The sequence below is a fragment of the Perna viridis genome, chromosome 5, assembly GCF_037379345.1.
Source record: "Perna viridis isolate PV_CMFRI_1.1 ecotype Kerala chromosome 5, ASM3737934v1, whole genome shotgun sequence".
Taxonomy (NCBI): Eukaryota; Metazoa; Mollusca; class Bivalvia; order Mytilida; family Mytilidae; genus Perna; species Perna viridis.
Window position 1 is genome coordinate 41,025,240 of NC_142449.1, and position 17,441 is coordinate 41,042,680.

Consider the following 17,441-nt stretch of genomic DNA (forward strand, 5'->3'; position numbering starts at 1 on the left):
ATCTTATATACATTGCAACAAAAGTGATCGCGACCACTAAGAAAATTTTTTAAGACACCTTTTGCGCTGAAATACATGTAGAGGTGTTCACGTATATTACATGCAAAATGTTAAATCCTAAAATAATATAAAAATCAAAAGACTTACATTTTCTTCTTGACTTATTCTGAATCTAAGAGTGAAATGAGGGGCAAAAACAAAGACAACCCCTTTTTATGTTGATCGTCGAGCTTGTGTGTTGATACCGATTATGTGATTGCAGTAATTGAGTAATTAAGTGAGTAATTACTGCAATCACATAATTATTGTTTGGTTATTTTCAACTCTCTCTTCTTGTTTGTTTTAATTAACAGTGTTTTTATATTAATTACTCGTCATGATTTCAAAATGTTACCGACGCTCTGTAATTATTCAGTTGGATGACAATAACAAGTTGAAAAACTCTTATTTTTTTGTTTAGCATTCAATTGATTTCTGTGCTAATTTAGTTGGCCGCTTATTTCCTACTTGCGGAGCTCGGGATGCAGCCATATTTTATGCTGTTTTTGCAGAGTTACCTCCCTTAACAGCAGGTGTAATTTCGAAGTCTCTCTAACCGATGTTCGGATTCGTGTGCAGAAAAAAGAGGTAACTCGAATGAAAATGGAATCCCCAGCAGACAAACACAACGGTGTTTCTAAAATTTACAGGGTGTTTAATTTTGTTGGTAGGTTACATAAGGATGATTTTCATTTGTATCCCGGGTAAAGAAAATTTATGGCAGGGTCAGTAGAACGAGAAATTCCCTTTTGACTTTCGAGATTTTCTAAAGTATCGTCGATATCGGATAGAAAACCTTACGTATTCCGAAAAGACACCTGCTCCAAAGGGAGATAAATGTTTATAAAATGTTGGTCCGCAAGTCGGGAATACGCGATGACAAAATTAAAAATGACCTTTACAGCCAAACAAAATATTACATGCGTTGATTTTAAAAGAAAATGCTGAACATAACCGTCAGTGTCATTAACGTCTGTTAAAATGTAATGAGTAAACCGTTGTTGTATGATATTTTGTTTTTTTAATTCACTATAAAAATACCTTAGGGTTAGGCAACATCATTTTCTAAAAGATTTTATCTTTTGCTATTGATAACGTTTAATATATGCTCTAAGAATATATAAAACGTTTTTGACAGACATTTAGAACTTAGGAAAAAAGTATCTCTGTACTCGGATACAAAACCAAATTGAAAATTTCCTTATTGAAAAAGGTACAGCCAGCACTCCACAGTTTAGTTTAGTTTCGCACTTTTGGCTAGGATGAAAAATGACATAAATGGAAACCGGTGGTTGCTATAGTGATTAAAAATGAAGAATCTATTGTTGATAAAACATTTTCTGAAAAAAGGGGACTTTTAAAAGTATTTTGCAATGTTTTATATATTTTCAATGTTGAAGGGGCTTTTTTTCAATGACAATTTGACTTCATTGTGAAAGTGAAAGTAAGTCAATTTTTTACCATGCTAAATTAAATAAGTGGATTACAAAGTGAAATAGCTCAAAATCTAACAGGCGATGCCCATATGAGGAAGGGGTTTTTGAAGGGAAAAGTTTGAACAGTTTCAGGGATTGAAATAAAAATTTCAGATATTTTGCGGGAAATTTGATATTTTTAAACCTGATTTTATGAACTTTTTTGCAAATTTTCGCATATTTTTGCATGGTTTCTATGGTAACCCTATATGCTGTGGGTAATTTTTTTCCAGAAAATTTTTACTGCATCCTGATGGCCTTGGCTTGAGCTATTTCTAGACATATAGATTTACAGATGCTTGACAATTTTTTAAAGTGATAAATGTTACAAAGCATCAGATTACAAGACCAAAATTAGGCAGTTCTACAATACTGTGGAGTGCTGGCTACATTGAATTATTAATTATAAGGGACGACGATCATTAGAGGACGTCTTGTCTGAACATTTACCGGAAATCACGTGACGTCACATTGACCATTTCTTTACCGGGCCGAGGGTAAGCGAGTGTGGTTTATTTTCAGTGATTAATTTGACAGCAGACAAATCATTTGATCATTGAATCAAGAAATACAAAATTAAGCATGATCCCCCAGTGGTTAATACAAAAACACGTGAAGATTGCGTCAAAATTCCGTACACGGAAACACAATTTTGAATGACCTTCATACATATCCTTTGAATTTTTATATTATCAAACTCATGTACAGTGATTGAGACATTTGTTTTTGCTCAGTCTTGATAGACATGAAGTCAAAGTTCTAAGAAAAACTTCGCACATGATTCACTGCTAAAATTTATTACTAAAAATTACCATTATCACTATACTTTTAAAAAATTAATATAATAATGACTGAGAGTGAGACTAGCAAGTTTGTTTTTTGTCATTACTACAAACAGTCTTCGTAGATGTCTACTACATGTGCAGATTATGTTAAAATTTTAATGGTCTATCAGTTCAAAATAAACTCAAAAACAGGATGAAACGGATCTCTTGTACTTGCCGATTGCAATACTGCATTACTGGTATACCACTATTGTGCACAATACTGGTATAAAAATGTGTTCTAGTATTGTGATTATTTTTTCTGAAATGTGTACTAGTACTGTAATTAAGATGTTGGTATAGTAATTTAATAATGAAAGTATGATATCGCATTATTTTTATGGTGAATTGGGTTGGATTGGTTCATGCCATCAACTGCCGAAAAGCAAAAGAGATGAAGAAATGCAATAAAAGCATTCTTCTTTTGCTTTTAGGGATTTTGTGTCATCAATTTACATGCTTGTTGCCATAACCCTTCTCAGTGCTCCAGGCTCCAGCTAGAAATTGAAAGGGGACAGGTGCTGTTGAGCAGAGGGGCACCTTTGTAGTCGGAAAAGGGCACTTTTTTTTTGGTTCGCATGTTTACCATGTCAAGTTAATTGTTTCATTTTCTATGTATGTAATTTTCTTTGTTTGTTTTTTTGTTTGAATTCTTCTTTCTGATAACTAGCTGCTGAACCCCACCTCTTATGGTTTATATGAAAATTTTTTGATAGTTACTATATGCAAATATAAAAAAATTGTCATATTTACAATAAGAGCTACAGTTCTACAGCTATGACATGTTTTTCATTATGTGTCCACATTTTTGTGACTGTATATATGGTAGCAATAAAGATGTAAACATGTTTTGATTATTTATTACAATATGAAAACTATATCAAATAAAACATTTATATAATTTAAAAATTCATAGCATCACACACTATGTTCATACCATATAATTTTTTTGCAAGAAGAAAAAAAATCATGAAAAGTTAAAATCTGGATATGAATTATATAAATTTTAATTATGGAGAAAATTCCACAGAGAAGTAAAATTATTTGCAAATTGGCTTTCGACCTCCGTATGAATACACGTTATTCGTCATTGTTTATCTTGTAATTAATTTTGTTTGCACAACGTTCGAAACTTTTTCATAAATATTTAATCCAATAAATAATAACTAAATCTTTTAAAATCTAACATGCAGCGAGTTTTTATAAGTTATTTTAAGAAATCTATTTGTAGTCATGTCATAGGTCACAATAAAATCATGTCAGCTGCCATACTGGTTCAAACAAGCAATCAAACTTTCAAAATTATGTATTTTTTTAAAACTTTTGTTCGAAAATTTAATGTCATCAGTACATGTATGTGGTCACATAAATACTTTTATTTGAAAAAAATATAAAATGACTGGTACCAAGTTGAGTCTGTGTTGAAGAACGATCTGCTAGATGCGTTCGTCTTTGCAACTTTCTGGCAAGTTGAGCTAAACGTCGTTTCTGCTAAGGCATAGTGGTTTATGAATAACTAAAAACTGACTCAAAATGCACATTATATACATTTATCAGCTGTGACATTGAGTAGTCTTGTTGAGATCAATCATACCGCCCAAGCAGCAGGTACACGCTGAGGTTTTCATCACCTTCTTCAAACTAATTATGTTAATCAATTACACAAAACAAAAGGTAAATTGTAACTGATATCTGGTCATTAACACCTTTGAAGTTTAATCGACACTAATTGATTTTAATGACATGATTGTATTCTCCAGGTAAACTTCAGGTACATGTCATGACTGTTGTTGTAATATTTATGACAGGAAATTGATCAATCTTGCAAAAAAACCACCTGTTTAGAATTTACCGTTGCAAAAAAAAGGCACAAGGGCGTATTAGAAAAGTCCTAAGGGCAGAAGGGCGCATGTAAGGGCACCAAGGGTGCAGCACCCTTCTATTTCGGGCTACCAAGACCATTGCTTCTTTACTATTAAAAAGTACAAGTTCATTGTGTATTAATTTGTTACCATTTATAACTTCATATCATTTATCAGAATACATCAACGAATATAACAGCGATAACATTAATTGTCATATTGAGCAATGTCTTACACTGGGTTCTATTCTGCTATTTTCACAACACTCGTAACAATACTTACTATATTACTACAGATATACAAGTAAAATATTTTTTTAAAAATAAATCACAATACTAGTACAATACTGGTACAAATTTTTATATCAGTATTGTGATGGCCAAGTACAGGAGATCTGATAAAACAGCAAAATTTAATGGCAAAAACACATTAATATGAAGAATTCAAGGAGCATAAACAAATCCATAGAAATAAAACAAGTTTATAATTGGTATTCTGACTCCAAATTGTCACAGCATTTCTCTTCTCATAGATGTTGATGGGGTGCAGTATTTCAAGTGGGCCCAGTGCCTGCATGCCTGATTGTCACATTGACTCCACTTGGTGAATTCTAACTGAATATTTTCTCTCATATTTTCTGGTTTAAACTACTTGCAGACACCGCAAAGTTCACTTTCTTTGACTTCTTTTGACTAGGTGCTATTGTCAGAATCATAGGAATCCTCCTGGATGTATATGTGACTTGGACCAGCTATTGGTGATTCATTGACTTTTTTATTGGATTTTGAAATTGCAAATTTAACAGGTCTCTCTATGGCCTTGGTTGACTTCCTTGGGACTAAGGACTTGCATGGTTTTACATTTATTTATTTTTTTTTTTTTTTGGTTTTACAGGAGTTTTAACCTTTTCTGCCACTGACTCCTCTGTAATAGAGCCCCTGACACAATCTTTACTAGTGTCTTCCTCTAGTTTTGTCTTTTAAACCATCACTTTTTACCATCTTCAACTTTTGTAATCTTTCTTGAAGTTTGAAACCATCTGTCCTTGATCATTTACTGCCTCTGCAACATACATGTATGCAGTTTGTTCCAGTGGGTCATCCTCTCTTGTTGGGCATAGCCTGTTGACCACCTGTTCATGCATTTCAACCTGTGTGGATTGTGAGTCTTGTGCTGAAGAATCACAGAAGACTTCTGCAGGCATAGTGGACTCTACAAGTGTCACTGATGGATCTAGTGGAAATATCACAGTTCTCATTAAAGATGATTGAAAATTTGATGTTGAGAGTGTTGTCTGGTAAACTTGGCAAGCTGTTTCAGCTACTTGTAGATTGACTTTGGTCATTACAGATAAGTTTGATCATGTCTTCTTGTGTCATTCATTGTTGTACAGTATCTGGAATACCTGGCTCAACTCTTAAAAGTTAGGCTCTGTTATTTCTAAAATACAACTCATCAATTAATTGAAAGTAAGATTTGGTATCCCAGGTAAATTTTACTTGTTGCCCTGGACAGGTACAAGTAGCTAAGTTAAATAGGTATTTAGTGAATTATTGAGTAATGAATGGTATTTTTTGACACAAAACACTTGAGGTAATTAATTAATTTCTTGGTTTATCAGAATTTAGTCTTATAAGAATAAATCTATATATTTTCATTCAAGAGACTGGTTATTTCTTTAATAAAATAGTGCATAAAATGCAAAGAGTTGTTATTTTCCTTTTTTTCCAATACAGAAAAATGGTTTTATTTATTCAATTTCAGAGGGGAAAAGTGAAGAGTGAAAAAGTTACAAATGTTATAGTTATGTTTTTCAAATTTGTACTCAAAATGAAATTGAAGAAGTTAACTAAATAAAATTTTGAAAAATGAATTAACATAAAACAAAAACAAAAACTACAAGTAAATGAAAACATCAGTGTTAGGGGGGTCGGTAGTGCGGTAGTTGGTATGAAGGTATCAGTGTTAGGTTTTCAAATCAGGGAGTTTTGACTTGTATTATTTTTTGCTTTTTTAATTGGGCAATTGGTGAACTGATTGAAAGATTGGCCAAAGATTTTAAAGAATTTTTTCACAAAAGTGGTTGACTACACTTACATACATGTATATCTGATAATTGATACTTACATACATGTATATCTGATAATTGACTATAAGTACATGATAAGTGTAACAATTTTTTTCTTCTCAAGATTTAGATGTCTTAAAAAGCAATATTAGATTTAATTTTTTTTTTCATAAAAATGCAATATTTTAAAATTATTAAATAGTGGGTACACAATAAAGTAAAACAAATTGATAGATTTATAAAGTAGTAGAAGTTTTCATTCTGAGTAATCAGTGACAGGCTTTATTTTATGACTTTTTCCACTTCCTGTCATCCTGGTTGCAAATATCAATTACAAAAAAACAATATACTGGTCCATGCTCCCAGTTTTTAGTGGAGTCCTAGTTGATTTGCTTTTGTAACTTTGTATGTATGATTTTAGTTACTTTATGTCTGTTTTCCATGTCTGGTTTTCCCTGGATTACATTATTTTGATTACCGCTCTAATCTTGGTTCCCCTGATTACTCTTGCAATCAAAGGACAGAATCTGAATTTTTCATACATTTTCAACTAGTCAATTTAATCATATATTTAAAATCTTAAGAGTTTCTTTTATTGCAATAAAACTGATAAGAAAAATCTTAATCTGTTATATGAAAAATAAATAACTGTACTTTAGATTTTCTTTGTTGATTTTTGTTGAATTTTAGCATCCAAATGTAACAAAATAAAGAGATTATGTATGGTATATATTATTCAGGCCGTAAGGTTTTCAAGTCAAAAGTTTGAAAACTGAGTTATTTAGTTCCACAGTTATATATGTACATTTTAAACAGTAAATTTAAAGAAAATAAGGAAACTCTAATTTTAACTAGACTCGAGAGATTTAATGTTTTTATTTATAAAACTAATGACCTTGAAAATGCACATTACCAATATATGTAGGAAAGAAGTCAGCATAATGTTATGGAGCCCAACACACATAGTGATTGTATATTCAAAATTTTCTCTTTTTTAAACCAGGAAAAACAATATTTATTTAAATGCAAATTTTGAAATTAAATCAAATAACATTTAGAAAAAAAATGTCATGCTTTTAAACCTTGCTTTTAACACAATTTTTTAAAAACTTTTTTAAAATACTGAGGTTGACCACCTGTGTGTAATAATTAATTTTAAACAACAGTTCAGTTAATTAGTCACTTCCTGTTGTATATTGGATAAAGGTGATGCTGGGGGATGGGGGTCCTGTTAATTAGGAGCCAATAAGCAATAAATTCCTGGTATTGGATGCCAGGTGTGAGGTGTGCCAGGTATTTATCAGACTATGCTGCGAGTGATTTATGGTCAGCCGAAACACCCTTTTCATCTACATTGAATATGAGATGAGGCTTGTCAGCATGATCATACTTATCTATCACTGTGCTAAGTTCTTTAAGAATTTGTCCATACTACCTTGGGTTGCACATTTGGCCCTCTGTACTTCTAGCTAGGAGCTTCATTACTTTGAGTTCTGGCCATCTTTCAATAAATCCTCGGAACCATTTCAAAAGGGTTATTATGAGTTTTTATTTTGAGCTGAACGCAGTAGTCAGTGGCTACATCCCTGAGTATGTATTACATATACTTTTGTAACTTTCAAGACACAAAGAGATTTGGCAAAAGTCGATGCCACCAAACCAGCTTTATCATGCAAAACTAGTTTATGAACACTAGTTTTGCTTGAAATGCCTGAGTATTGGCACTTTTGCTTACTCCTTCTATTTTGTTGGGAATTTTGTCAGATAATAATGTTTGCTAAATTTGCTTAAAATTAGTTGTCTAGTGCCTTCATTTGCAAATGTCTGTGAATGAAGTCAAGTTGCAGTATAGTTTACAGAAGCTCAAAAGATCTGAAATATGTGTCAATGTGGCTAATTATTACACTTGATCATTTTTTCTTTTTAGTCTTTAATCTTAGTTACAGGCAAAATTTACATTTAGGACACTATAAAAATGGTTAGTAAATAAAACATTTTCACTGATAATACAAAGATCGTTTATTTGATATATATGTGTTTTCTGTGGAAAGCAAAGTATTAGATCAACAAAAATAAAGCTTCATATCTTAAAGGGTACAGATGTAATGAAGATGTGCATTTATTTATGTAATATTGGGAATAATGGGGTAATTCTTACTACATGTAGTATTATACATGTATAAGTATGGCCATATCATTCTTTTCCTTAAAAATTCTCGACAACTAGACCAAATAATGGAGGACTGTACATGTATAAGATTCATTTAACCATCCAAAAACATAATTTCACTAGCCCTAATCAATTTTTACTAGCCTGAGACTTTGGGACACTGCTACAAATGTATGTTCAACAAAATTAAACTGAAACTCACACTGATTCCGCAATTATTAAATGAAAATATTGTGTATAGTCAAAGAAATCTTTGATGATTATAAAAACTGTTTAAGTTTACGAGCTTAAAAAAGAATAAAAAAACATAAATTAATTTTTAAAGTGTACCGGTACACGTAAGCTATTTCTTCATAAGGAAAGAGTACAACAGTGTAAACATTCATAAAAAACATGTTAATTATCCCTTCAAGGCTGGAGTCCTTGGAAAAACATTAAAATTGAAGTAAGTTGTGGTCATTGAAAAAAACCAAGATCATAGCCATTGTAGTTTTCAGATAGTTAAGAATAAGGAATATTTTATCGACTTTTCTTTATTTTAGGCAGCTATGAGGGGACATTTACTGAAAAAAACAGCCCAGGCTGTCAGACGTTTACCAAGTAACCAGTGGAGATCCTCCTCAACAGCCGTCAGCACCAAACCAGAAGTTTTTACTCTTACACAAGAAGAAAAAGATAATTTATATCCAAAAATTGGTAAGAAAACATCATAAAATTATTATTCTTAGTTTTAAAATATAAATTTATTATTCTGAGTTTAAAATGTATATATGTACATCGTATGTACATTAACAAGTTATTTACACACTAAAGGGGGAGAATTTTTAAAACTTTCAAGTATTTCTATCAGAACAAGGATTAAGTCAAAAACTAGTTATTCACTTTAATTAATTAACCTAAAAATATGATAAATGTATGTATTGTCACTAATAATTTTTCTTGGAAAACAATAAGTCTTCTATGCTATGAAAGTGTCTGAGATTGCCAGAAAGCAAAAATATGAGATTCCCACTTAAAAAAAAACACAGTATAAAACTTTTTTATGAAAACTTGAGAAGTCCTTATAGACTGGCTTTGTTTTACAGCATCACAGTATGAAATGTAAATCCTGAAAAGGTATTGGTGTAATGGACTTAGAAAATGAAGTTCATGTAGGTACATTGTATATTTTTATAATTCTTTCTTCAGACTGGTAACGAAAATGTCTTATAATTTATTTCCCCCTCTTGCTCCAGGCAACAGAGATATCGTTGGCCATGGTATGAACGGTATGCCAATGTATGAAGATCGTGAAGACTATCCATACCCTTCTATCAGATGGAAGGCCAATACTCCAGAAGTAATGGCTCTCAGAGAGAAAGAAAAAGGAGACTGGAAAAATCTCACAATGGAAGAAAGAAAAGGATGTATGTGTTATCTCTCTTTCTAGAGTTTAAATGTCTATATGGTTAATTAAACTACAAATTGAAAAAAGTTAAAATGCAATGAACCAGAAATGTGGTAATTGTAATCATTAATCAGCTGTAATTGATTACATTTGTTCAAGTGATCATTGTAATCATCCCAATATCTGATTGCCTGTGATTTACTTTTATCAATTACTTTTCAAAATATCCTGAAATGGTAATTACTTTCTGAATATGTGACAGAACAACATAATGCAACCTATGGCAAGAAAACTTTGATGTGCTTGCCTAGTAGTTGTCATGGAGATATTGTAGTACCAGTGTTCTAGGTAGGATTTGAAAATAGAGGGGTGCAGGGAAGAGGGCACTTTAACACGTAGCATGTTTTTTTTTCAACAAAAAATGGGAAGGGGATAAATTTTTTAAACATTTAAAAAAAAATCTTTCTTGAAAATCAGTCAATGTTGGTTTATTAATTCAGGAAATTTAATTTCTATTGAATGATTCAAAATTTGCGATTTTTAGTCAAGTATCTTGTAGAGTCGAAGTTATGCGACTTTTTACGGGAAAATTGAAATTCCCATGTTTTGCATTTTTTATTTTAATTTTTTGTTTTGGTTTTGGAATGAAAAAAATATATTCTGACTATGAAAATCGCCACAAGTCATCAACAGAGTCCCAGGTGTATCAATTGTGATAATATTGAACGTAAATAACAAATAAGCTATTTTTTTACTATAGAATAAATACTCTAGAGTGACTGGATAGACTACCCAAGTGTATTTCTATCAGCATTTTTCTAATCGGCATTGTGGCGTCTAATTGACGGACTGATTTGAAGTATACACGATCTGGAGTCACGTCATCATAAAATTTTTGTCCACATCACGTAAAGAAGAAATAACTGCACGCAAAGAAAAGAAAATGCTCATAAAGTATTTAGAGATCGACATAACGTAAAGATGAAGCGACCTCACGTTATAAGAAAACCACTGCATGTAAAGATAAATTCACATAATGCAAATATATGTTGACATAACGTAATCGTAAAACGACAGAACATAAAGACAGAACGACATAATGTAAAGATGTTCCTACATAACATCAATACAAAATGACCACATGTAATTATAAAACCACAGCAAGTAAAATAAAGTTGACAAAACATAAACAAATGTGTATCTCATCAGACAGTTTAGGCGTTCCATAAAAAAGGGACATTGATTTTGTATAAGGGAGGTAACTGACATTTTGAATAAACGAACATTTGCAACATGCAATTGTTTACACTGGTAGTTCTTAAAAATTTAGACCTGTTAACTTGAAAATATTTGTAAAATTAATTGTGCAGTAGAAATTAATTATTAACCAATGATTGGCTGTCCATAAAATTGTTATAGATTCAATTTGGATTCATTTTCTACTTGTCAATCATTATCGGATAACCCTGGTCAGCTGTTTGATTACCGATAATTACCTGAGGTTTACCTGAGGGTTAATTATGACAGGATGTAGTTAATGAAGGTGACACTTCTTAATTGGCTTGGGGTAATTTATTAACAAGAGTGGAAATCTTAAAGGACCATTTAGATAATTGTAAATGGGCACTAAGGGGGCACTCAGTAGGGGCAGAGGGGCGCGGCACGCCTCAATATTGCTCTAGGCAGGACACTGAGTGCAATTGTCCATCCACCTATGTGTATTAGTCTATTCCACCCATGCATACTCTGTAAAATTGAAGTACTTCAATGGAATTTCTTTCAACTAGGAACAATTTTGGTTGTTAAAAAATCAGAAACCAAGTTGATTCAAGGTCATAGGTCAAGGACAAATTGGGACTAATAATTTTCAATATCAAATTTTTACTTCAGAAGGGAATTTCCTTTTATTGCATTGTTTTTGGCATTAATAGCTGTAGAAACCTAGTTGTTGTCTTTTAAATTGAAATTTGTCTGAACTACTTCATATAAGTTATTTTGAACTAAGGCCATTCAAAAAAATATGCAGTCTTCAAGTCACACCTTTGTGCCTTTGGCGCTTAAAAATTTCTCTTGGTACATTAAAAATGTGCCATTTGTACCAGCCTGGCATGCCACAGTCCCCGTTTTTCAATAAAAAAATCCAGACTTTTTTTCTGGTCCTCTCCATTCTGGTTTCTTTTACAATATTCTTGGCTTATCAGGTTGTAAAAACAAATTCCTTCAGTAGCTCTGTACTTCAGTTTCATTTGTTTCAAAAGACAACACAGCCAGTTTGGGGCATCAAAGAATGTCACATTATTTTACTTATAAAAGGTGTGTGTGTAACTGTATCACAACTTAGAACATTGAAAGTAAATAGAGCTGGAAGACTTTATATTGTGCCGTGATATAAAAATAGCTTGATGCATAGAAAGCACTCTTAAATGCTGTTTCTAGCAAAAATATCATTGCTTATTATTTTAAATGCATAATTGCATTTACTCTAACTTTTCTCATCAAGTTAAGATATACAGTTAAAGTAATAAAGATAAGGTCTGAAGTTGAACTATTTTTATAAATCAAATAACTGTTCCTATAAATCCATATTGTTATAAGTCTAATAGGATCTGCTATAATAACAGACTTGCTGTCCAAATGCCGACATTTTTTAAATGTCAGCGCTATAACTCTAGGCACATGACCTGTGCCATGCTGACTTTTTGCTTGCGATTGGATGTCTGATACCCTCTGACAAATGTTAAAATGCCTCATTAACTCAAATGCAGGAATGACTTAGTTGAAATGTTCCGGTTCTTCCATTTTTGAATGGATATTGCTGATTTGTTTATGACTGGGTAGGGGCAAATAAAAGGTTGGTGAGGTAACTGTAAACAGACATGTTTTTTTTTGTGTTTTTTAAAAAAAAAAATTATTTTTTTTTATCATTATTTTTTTTGCCACAGTGTAGTCCAAAAATTTTCTATTGAAATAAAAACAATATTAGGGTTAGGGGTTAGCTATGTAATCATTCGTTTTGTTTTTTGTTCTGTTTTAAATTAATAATATATTTGCTTGCACTTCAGTATACAGAGCCAGCTTTTGTCAGACCTTTTCTGAGATGAAGGCCCCAACAGGTGAATGGAAATCAATCACAGCAGGAACACTCCTAGTTCTATCCATGTGTGCCATCTGGGATCTCTGGCAAGAAGAATATAGTAAGTAGTTGTAAATATAAACTTTTTAAAATGATTAAATAAGGGATGGAAAATGTGTCTTTTCCCAATATATATTTAATCGAAATTAATTTTATGTTACATTTGTCATGTACACTGTTGATAAGCAAGAAGATGAAATCAAGTGGAAGCATAGGTAGCCTTTTTGCCATCACTGAATTTTATTTATTTTTATTTTTTTCTGTTTCTGTTTTATTGACCAATTTCATTTTTTGATTTGTGTCTTAGATTTGTACATATATCATTAAATTTGGTCTTACTTCATGTTTAAAATAACAATGAATAATTACCTGTTTTGGTTGCATTTCTATAATCCTTATTAAGGCAAAAGTTGATCTAATACAGACATGATTTTCTTCCGCTTTAAAGTGGAAGTCCACTTTTTCAAATCCAGAATTTACCATACATTTATGTTTACTTCCAATTTCGAAAATTTGTGCTGTTTTGGTTGGCTCCATAAAACCATGTCTGAATTCTAAGAATTTGTACTTTACTCTTAATGTAATTCTCTCATGAACCTTGACTTTCTATAATTTGAAAAGATTAGTGATATTTTAAACCTGTTGAAACAAAACTTTTAGATTAGATGTTGTTTTTCTAAGACAGATGTGTTGCATGTTTAACTTGTTTTCTCATAGAAGAATTCTTTTAATTCTGTTTTAAAACAGAATTCCACCTTTTTAAAATAGGATTTTATCATTAAATTTCTACTTTTGATTGTGTATTCAGCACTTCTGATTGCCAATTTTTTTTGTCAGCTATGTACAACATATATTGTATACAGTCACTTCATATTTCATCTAAAACAACCCTTCACAACCATTTAACTATAAATTAAAAACTTCCATTTCTTTCTAGTTTTTAAGAAACAAATGCCCAGAAGTATGGATGAAGATTACAAAGAGTATATGGTTAGAAGACAGGTCAAACAAGGCAGAGAAAACATGACTGGAATCTCTGCAAGATACGACTATGACAAGAATGAATGGAAGCAGAAATTATAGATATTTTTAGAGCTATTGTTTTGATCAGAAACTTTTTTCAGTGTTGATGTCCATTTACAAGAAAGAATAAATGTGATCTTACAAAGCTGTGTAATAATGCCATATCAAACACAATTATGTGTCCCAAAATCAACACTATACTTTCAGAAAACTGTGATAAAACTTCATGGAGGTAGACCTAGTTTAAGAGATAACTCTTACAAATCATTGGAACGTTTCTATTCAGCATTTTACATCAATCTCATGTGTTTCAAATGAAAGCTTGACAGGCTGTGATGAAATTGAAAATGATACAAACATATCATTGATTTTAAAAGTTATTTCCCATACCCTAGGTCTACCTCTTTAAGTCACCTATATAATATTCTCAATGTATTTGAAATATTGTGATGCCCTTCATGCACTGGTGTTCTGTTGAAGCTTATCGATGTACAATTAGAATCTATTACTAACTTATTCAAGATTCCATAAGGACATAGTGTGTACGGTGTACATGTAGTCCCTCACTTAACATAAAATGGGAGACCGGGTTGCATTTGGTCCATGCTCCCAGTTTTTAGTGGAGTTAGGGTTGTTCATCTTTGTTTCTTTGTCCGTGTTATTTTGGTTATTGCATGTTCTTTGTTGTGTGTGTTGTTTTCCAGGTCTTGTCTTTATCCTTGGAATGTATTCTTTTGATTTCCACTTGAATCTTGGTTCTCTTTATTACTCTTGTCAAGGTTGTGATATGGACTATAGAATTTTAGATGATAACTTATCTTTAGGTAACAAAACTGTGCTCCAGAAGCTTACTTGTTATTGAAGTAAAGATGTAAGGAAATGTCAATGAGAAAAATATCTACTTCAAATGCCATATATTGGGTAATATTTGCTGGGTGATAATTAAACCCAAACTCTGAAGAATAGGGGTATACTGTTTTATCCTTGTTCAAGTTTCCATTACAGTTTTCTCAGCACCTTGAAATTTTAACACTTTCATCCTGTAAGTATGCCATATTGTGGTATCCATTTTCAGAGAAATTCAACAACCTCCTGTTTACTGTGTACTTAGTTTATTTTGAACATATTTTGAAGTTATATAAGTTGAAATTTTTGTTGCATTTTTTTCAGCAACTATTCATCACAGAGGCTTTATATTTTAAGACATTCTTTCTGCAAGTATGCCATACGGCATGATCCATTTCCAGAAAAATTCTTGCCATATTTTGAAAATTGAAATTTTCTTCAAACTTTTCTCAGAAACTGCTTGTAACAGTGGCTTGAAATTTTAACACATTCTTTTTATGATGGGATCCATTTTTTGGAAAAATTCAACAACAGCTTAATGTTCACAGAGGATTTTGTTTATTTTTTCACTTTATATTTTTGAAAGTGGAAATTATGCCACACTTTCCTATTCAACTACTCATCACAATGACTTGAAATTTATAGGAAAGCCATTTGGTGGGATCCATTTGTGATTGAAAGGGTGGGTATATATAGTGAGCCATGGCTCACAGATTTATAGTTCTGACATATATTAGAGGTCAGGCATAAATAAATTCTGATAACATATTTACTCTGGACTTCAGTACCCCCGGTACTCCTTGCATCACTCCGCGTCTGCCAAAATAAAAAACGTCATATTTTTTCAAATACCATTTTGCCTCACCATTTTTACACCAGCCATACGGTACTATAAACTGAATTTTTGTTTGCTGGAAGAGCTGTCCTGTGAAAATGGATGGTGCAAAACTTCCCAGTTTTCAGTATGTATCAATTCCCTATCAAAAAGAGGTATTTTAGTAGGGTTCAAAAAGCTTAGTAACTTAAACAGTTTTACTTTGGCTAGTTAAGATATGAAAACAGTAAAAGCAGGAGTGAATTAGATGCTTCCATAGATACATGGAAACAGGCTAAAAAGATTAGATAACATGCATCTCTGAAGGACATCATATGCCTGTCCCCTTTTTCGCTCACCGCCATGTGAGCTTTTGTCATTGCTTTGCGTCCATCACCATATTTGTTGTCGGTGTAGTTGTCTGTTGTCTCGTCAAAATTTTCAATTCTGAAAACACTGAACAGATTTTGATAGAACTTGTGACTATCATCCTTGGCATGTCTCCTCCCAAAATTGTATCCGTTATGGTCCCTTGCCAAAAAAAAAAATGGCCACTTACTAAAAATAGATGATTGGGGTATTACCACATATTATTGTTTATATCTCAAAAACCATAACAGATAGAAGAAATCTGAGACATCTTTAGCTTTGGTTCTAAGAAATCCATCTTACTAACAAGTTTCAAGATAATCAATTTACTAATTTTGGAGCTATTGCCCTTTTTTGGCAGTTTTTGCCTATTAAATAGAAACGGATTAATGTAAATTGATAAAATGCTCCTTATTTCAATATCTATTTTTGGTGCAAATTTCAGAAAAATCTGTTGACACTTCTTGGAGTTATCACCCTTAAATGTGTAATATTTGACGTTTTTATCAATTAAAAACAGATGCAGATTGATGATTAATGTAAATTGATAAAATATTAAGTATTTCAATTATCTATTTTCCCTGCAAAGGAGAAGTGGTGATAAAGGGCATAAAATTCAACTGAAAATTTGGCATAAGGTTGAATAAATTAATTGTGAATTTGGAGACTTGAATCCATCACAACTGAGAAAACATAAATACTTCTGATAATTCTTGCAATGAAAGGACCAAAAACTGCTTGAAGTTTATTTATTATCAGTTGTTCTGTCAAAATTTGTACTTACTGGTCATATTTTCGGCAAGGCAATGGTGTCCCCACCCAAGAAACAACTTCATAATTTGTGAATACATTTATTATTACATAGTTAATTATATGTGAAAATATAAAGTTGTTTCTTGGGTGTGGACATAGTTTTAGTTGGATGTAAATATGTCAGAAAAAAACCAACTAAATTTACCATTTGCAGCAGTTTTTTTTTTTAAATTGAGTGAAACTATGGCACTATTATGAAGTCATTACACAACTAATGCCACTAATTATTATTTTCCTTATATTTATATATTTTACTATGTTATGAACAACTTTTATGTTATTACAACAAGTCAATATTGTTGGGCAATATTCATAGCTTAATGTCCCTACACCTTTCAGAAAAATCTGCTCACAATTCTTGGATTTATGTCCCTTGAAAGTCTCATTTATGACGTTTTTATCAGTTTTTGCCTATTATTTAGAGAACAAAAGCAGATTGATGATTAATATATGTAACTTTATATAAGGACAGTGTTTCAGTATCTATTTTTAGTAAAAAGTTTTGAAAAATCGGGGTTGTGGTGCCAAATAGTGTCATTTTGACCATTTTCCCAGTTTTTGCCTGTTGTTAATAAAAAGAAAATAGCAGGTTGATTATTGATGTAATGTATAGTGTAA

The 17,441-nt window shown here is 31.7% G+C and overlaps 1 protein-coding gene and 1 pseudogene across 1 annotated transcript; one reads left to right on the plus strand and one right to left on the minus strand.

Annotated features, from left to right (window-relative positions):
• Nucleotides 1–1,875: 1,875 nt before the first annotated feature.
• On the plus strand, nt 1,876–14,126 carry LOC148617725 (cytochrome c oxidase subunit 4 isoform 1, mitochondrial-like). Its single transcript, XM_088585253.1, has 5 exons — nt 1,876–2,011; nt 8,981–9,134; nt 9,674–9,844; nt 12,888–13,019; nt 13,896–14,126. Exons 2-5 carry the CDS (start codon nt 8,987–8,989, stop codon nt 14,039–14,041), a joined length of 597 nt encoding a protein of 198 aa, XP_088441379.1. The 5' UTR covers nt 1,876–2,011; nt 8,981–8,986; the 3' UTR covers nt 14,042–14,126.
• Nucleotides 4,573–8,833, minus strand: LOC148617726 (uncharacterized; annotated as a pseudogene).
• Nucleotides 14,127–17,441: the final 3,315 nt, after the last annotated feature.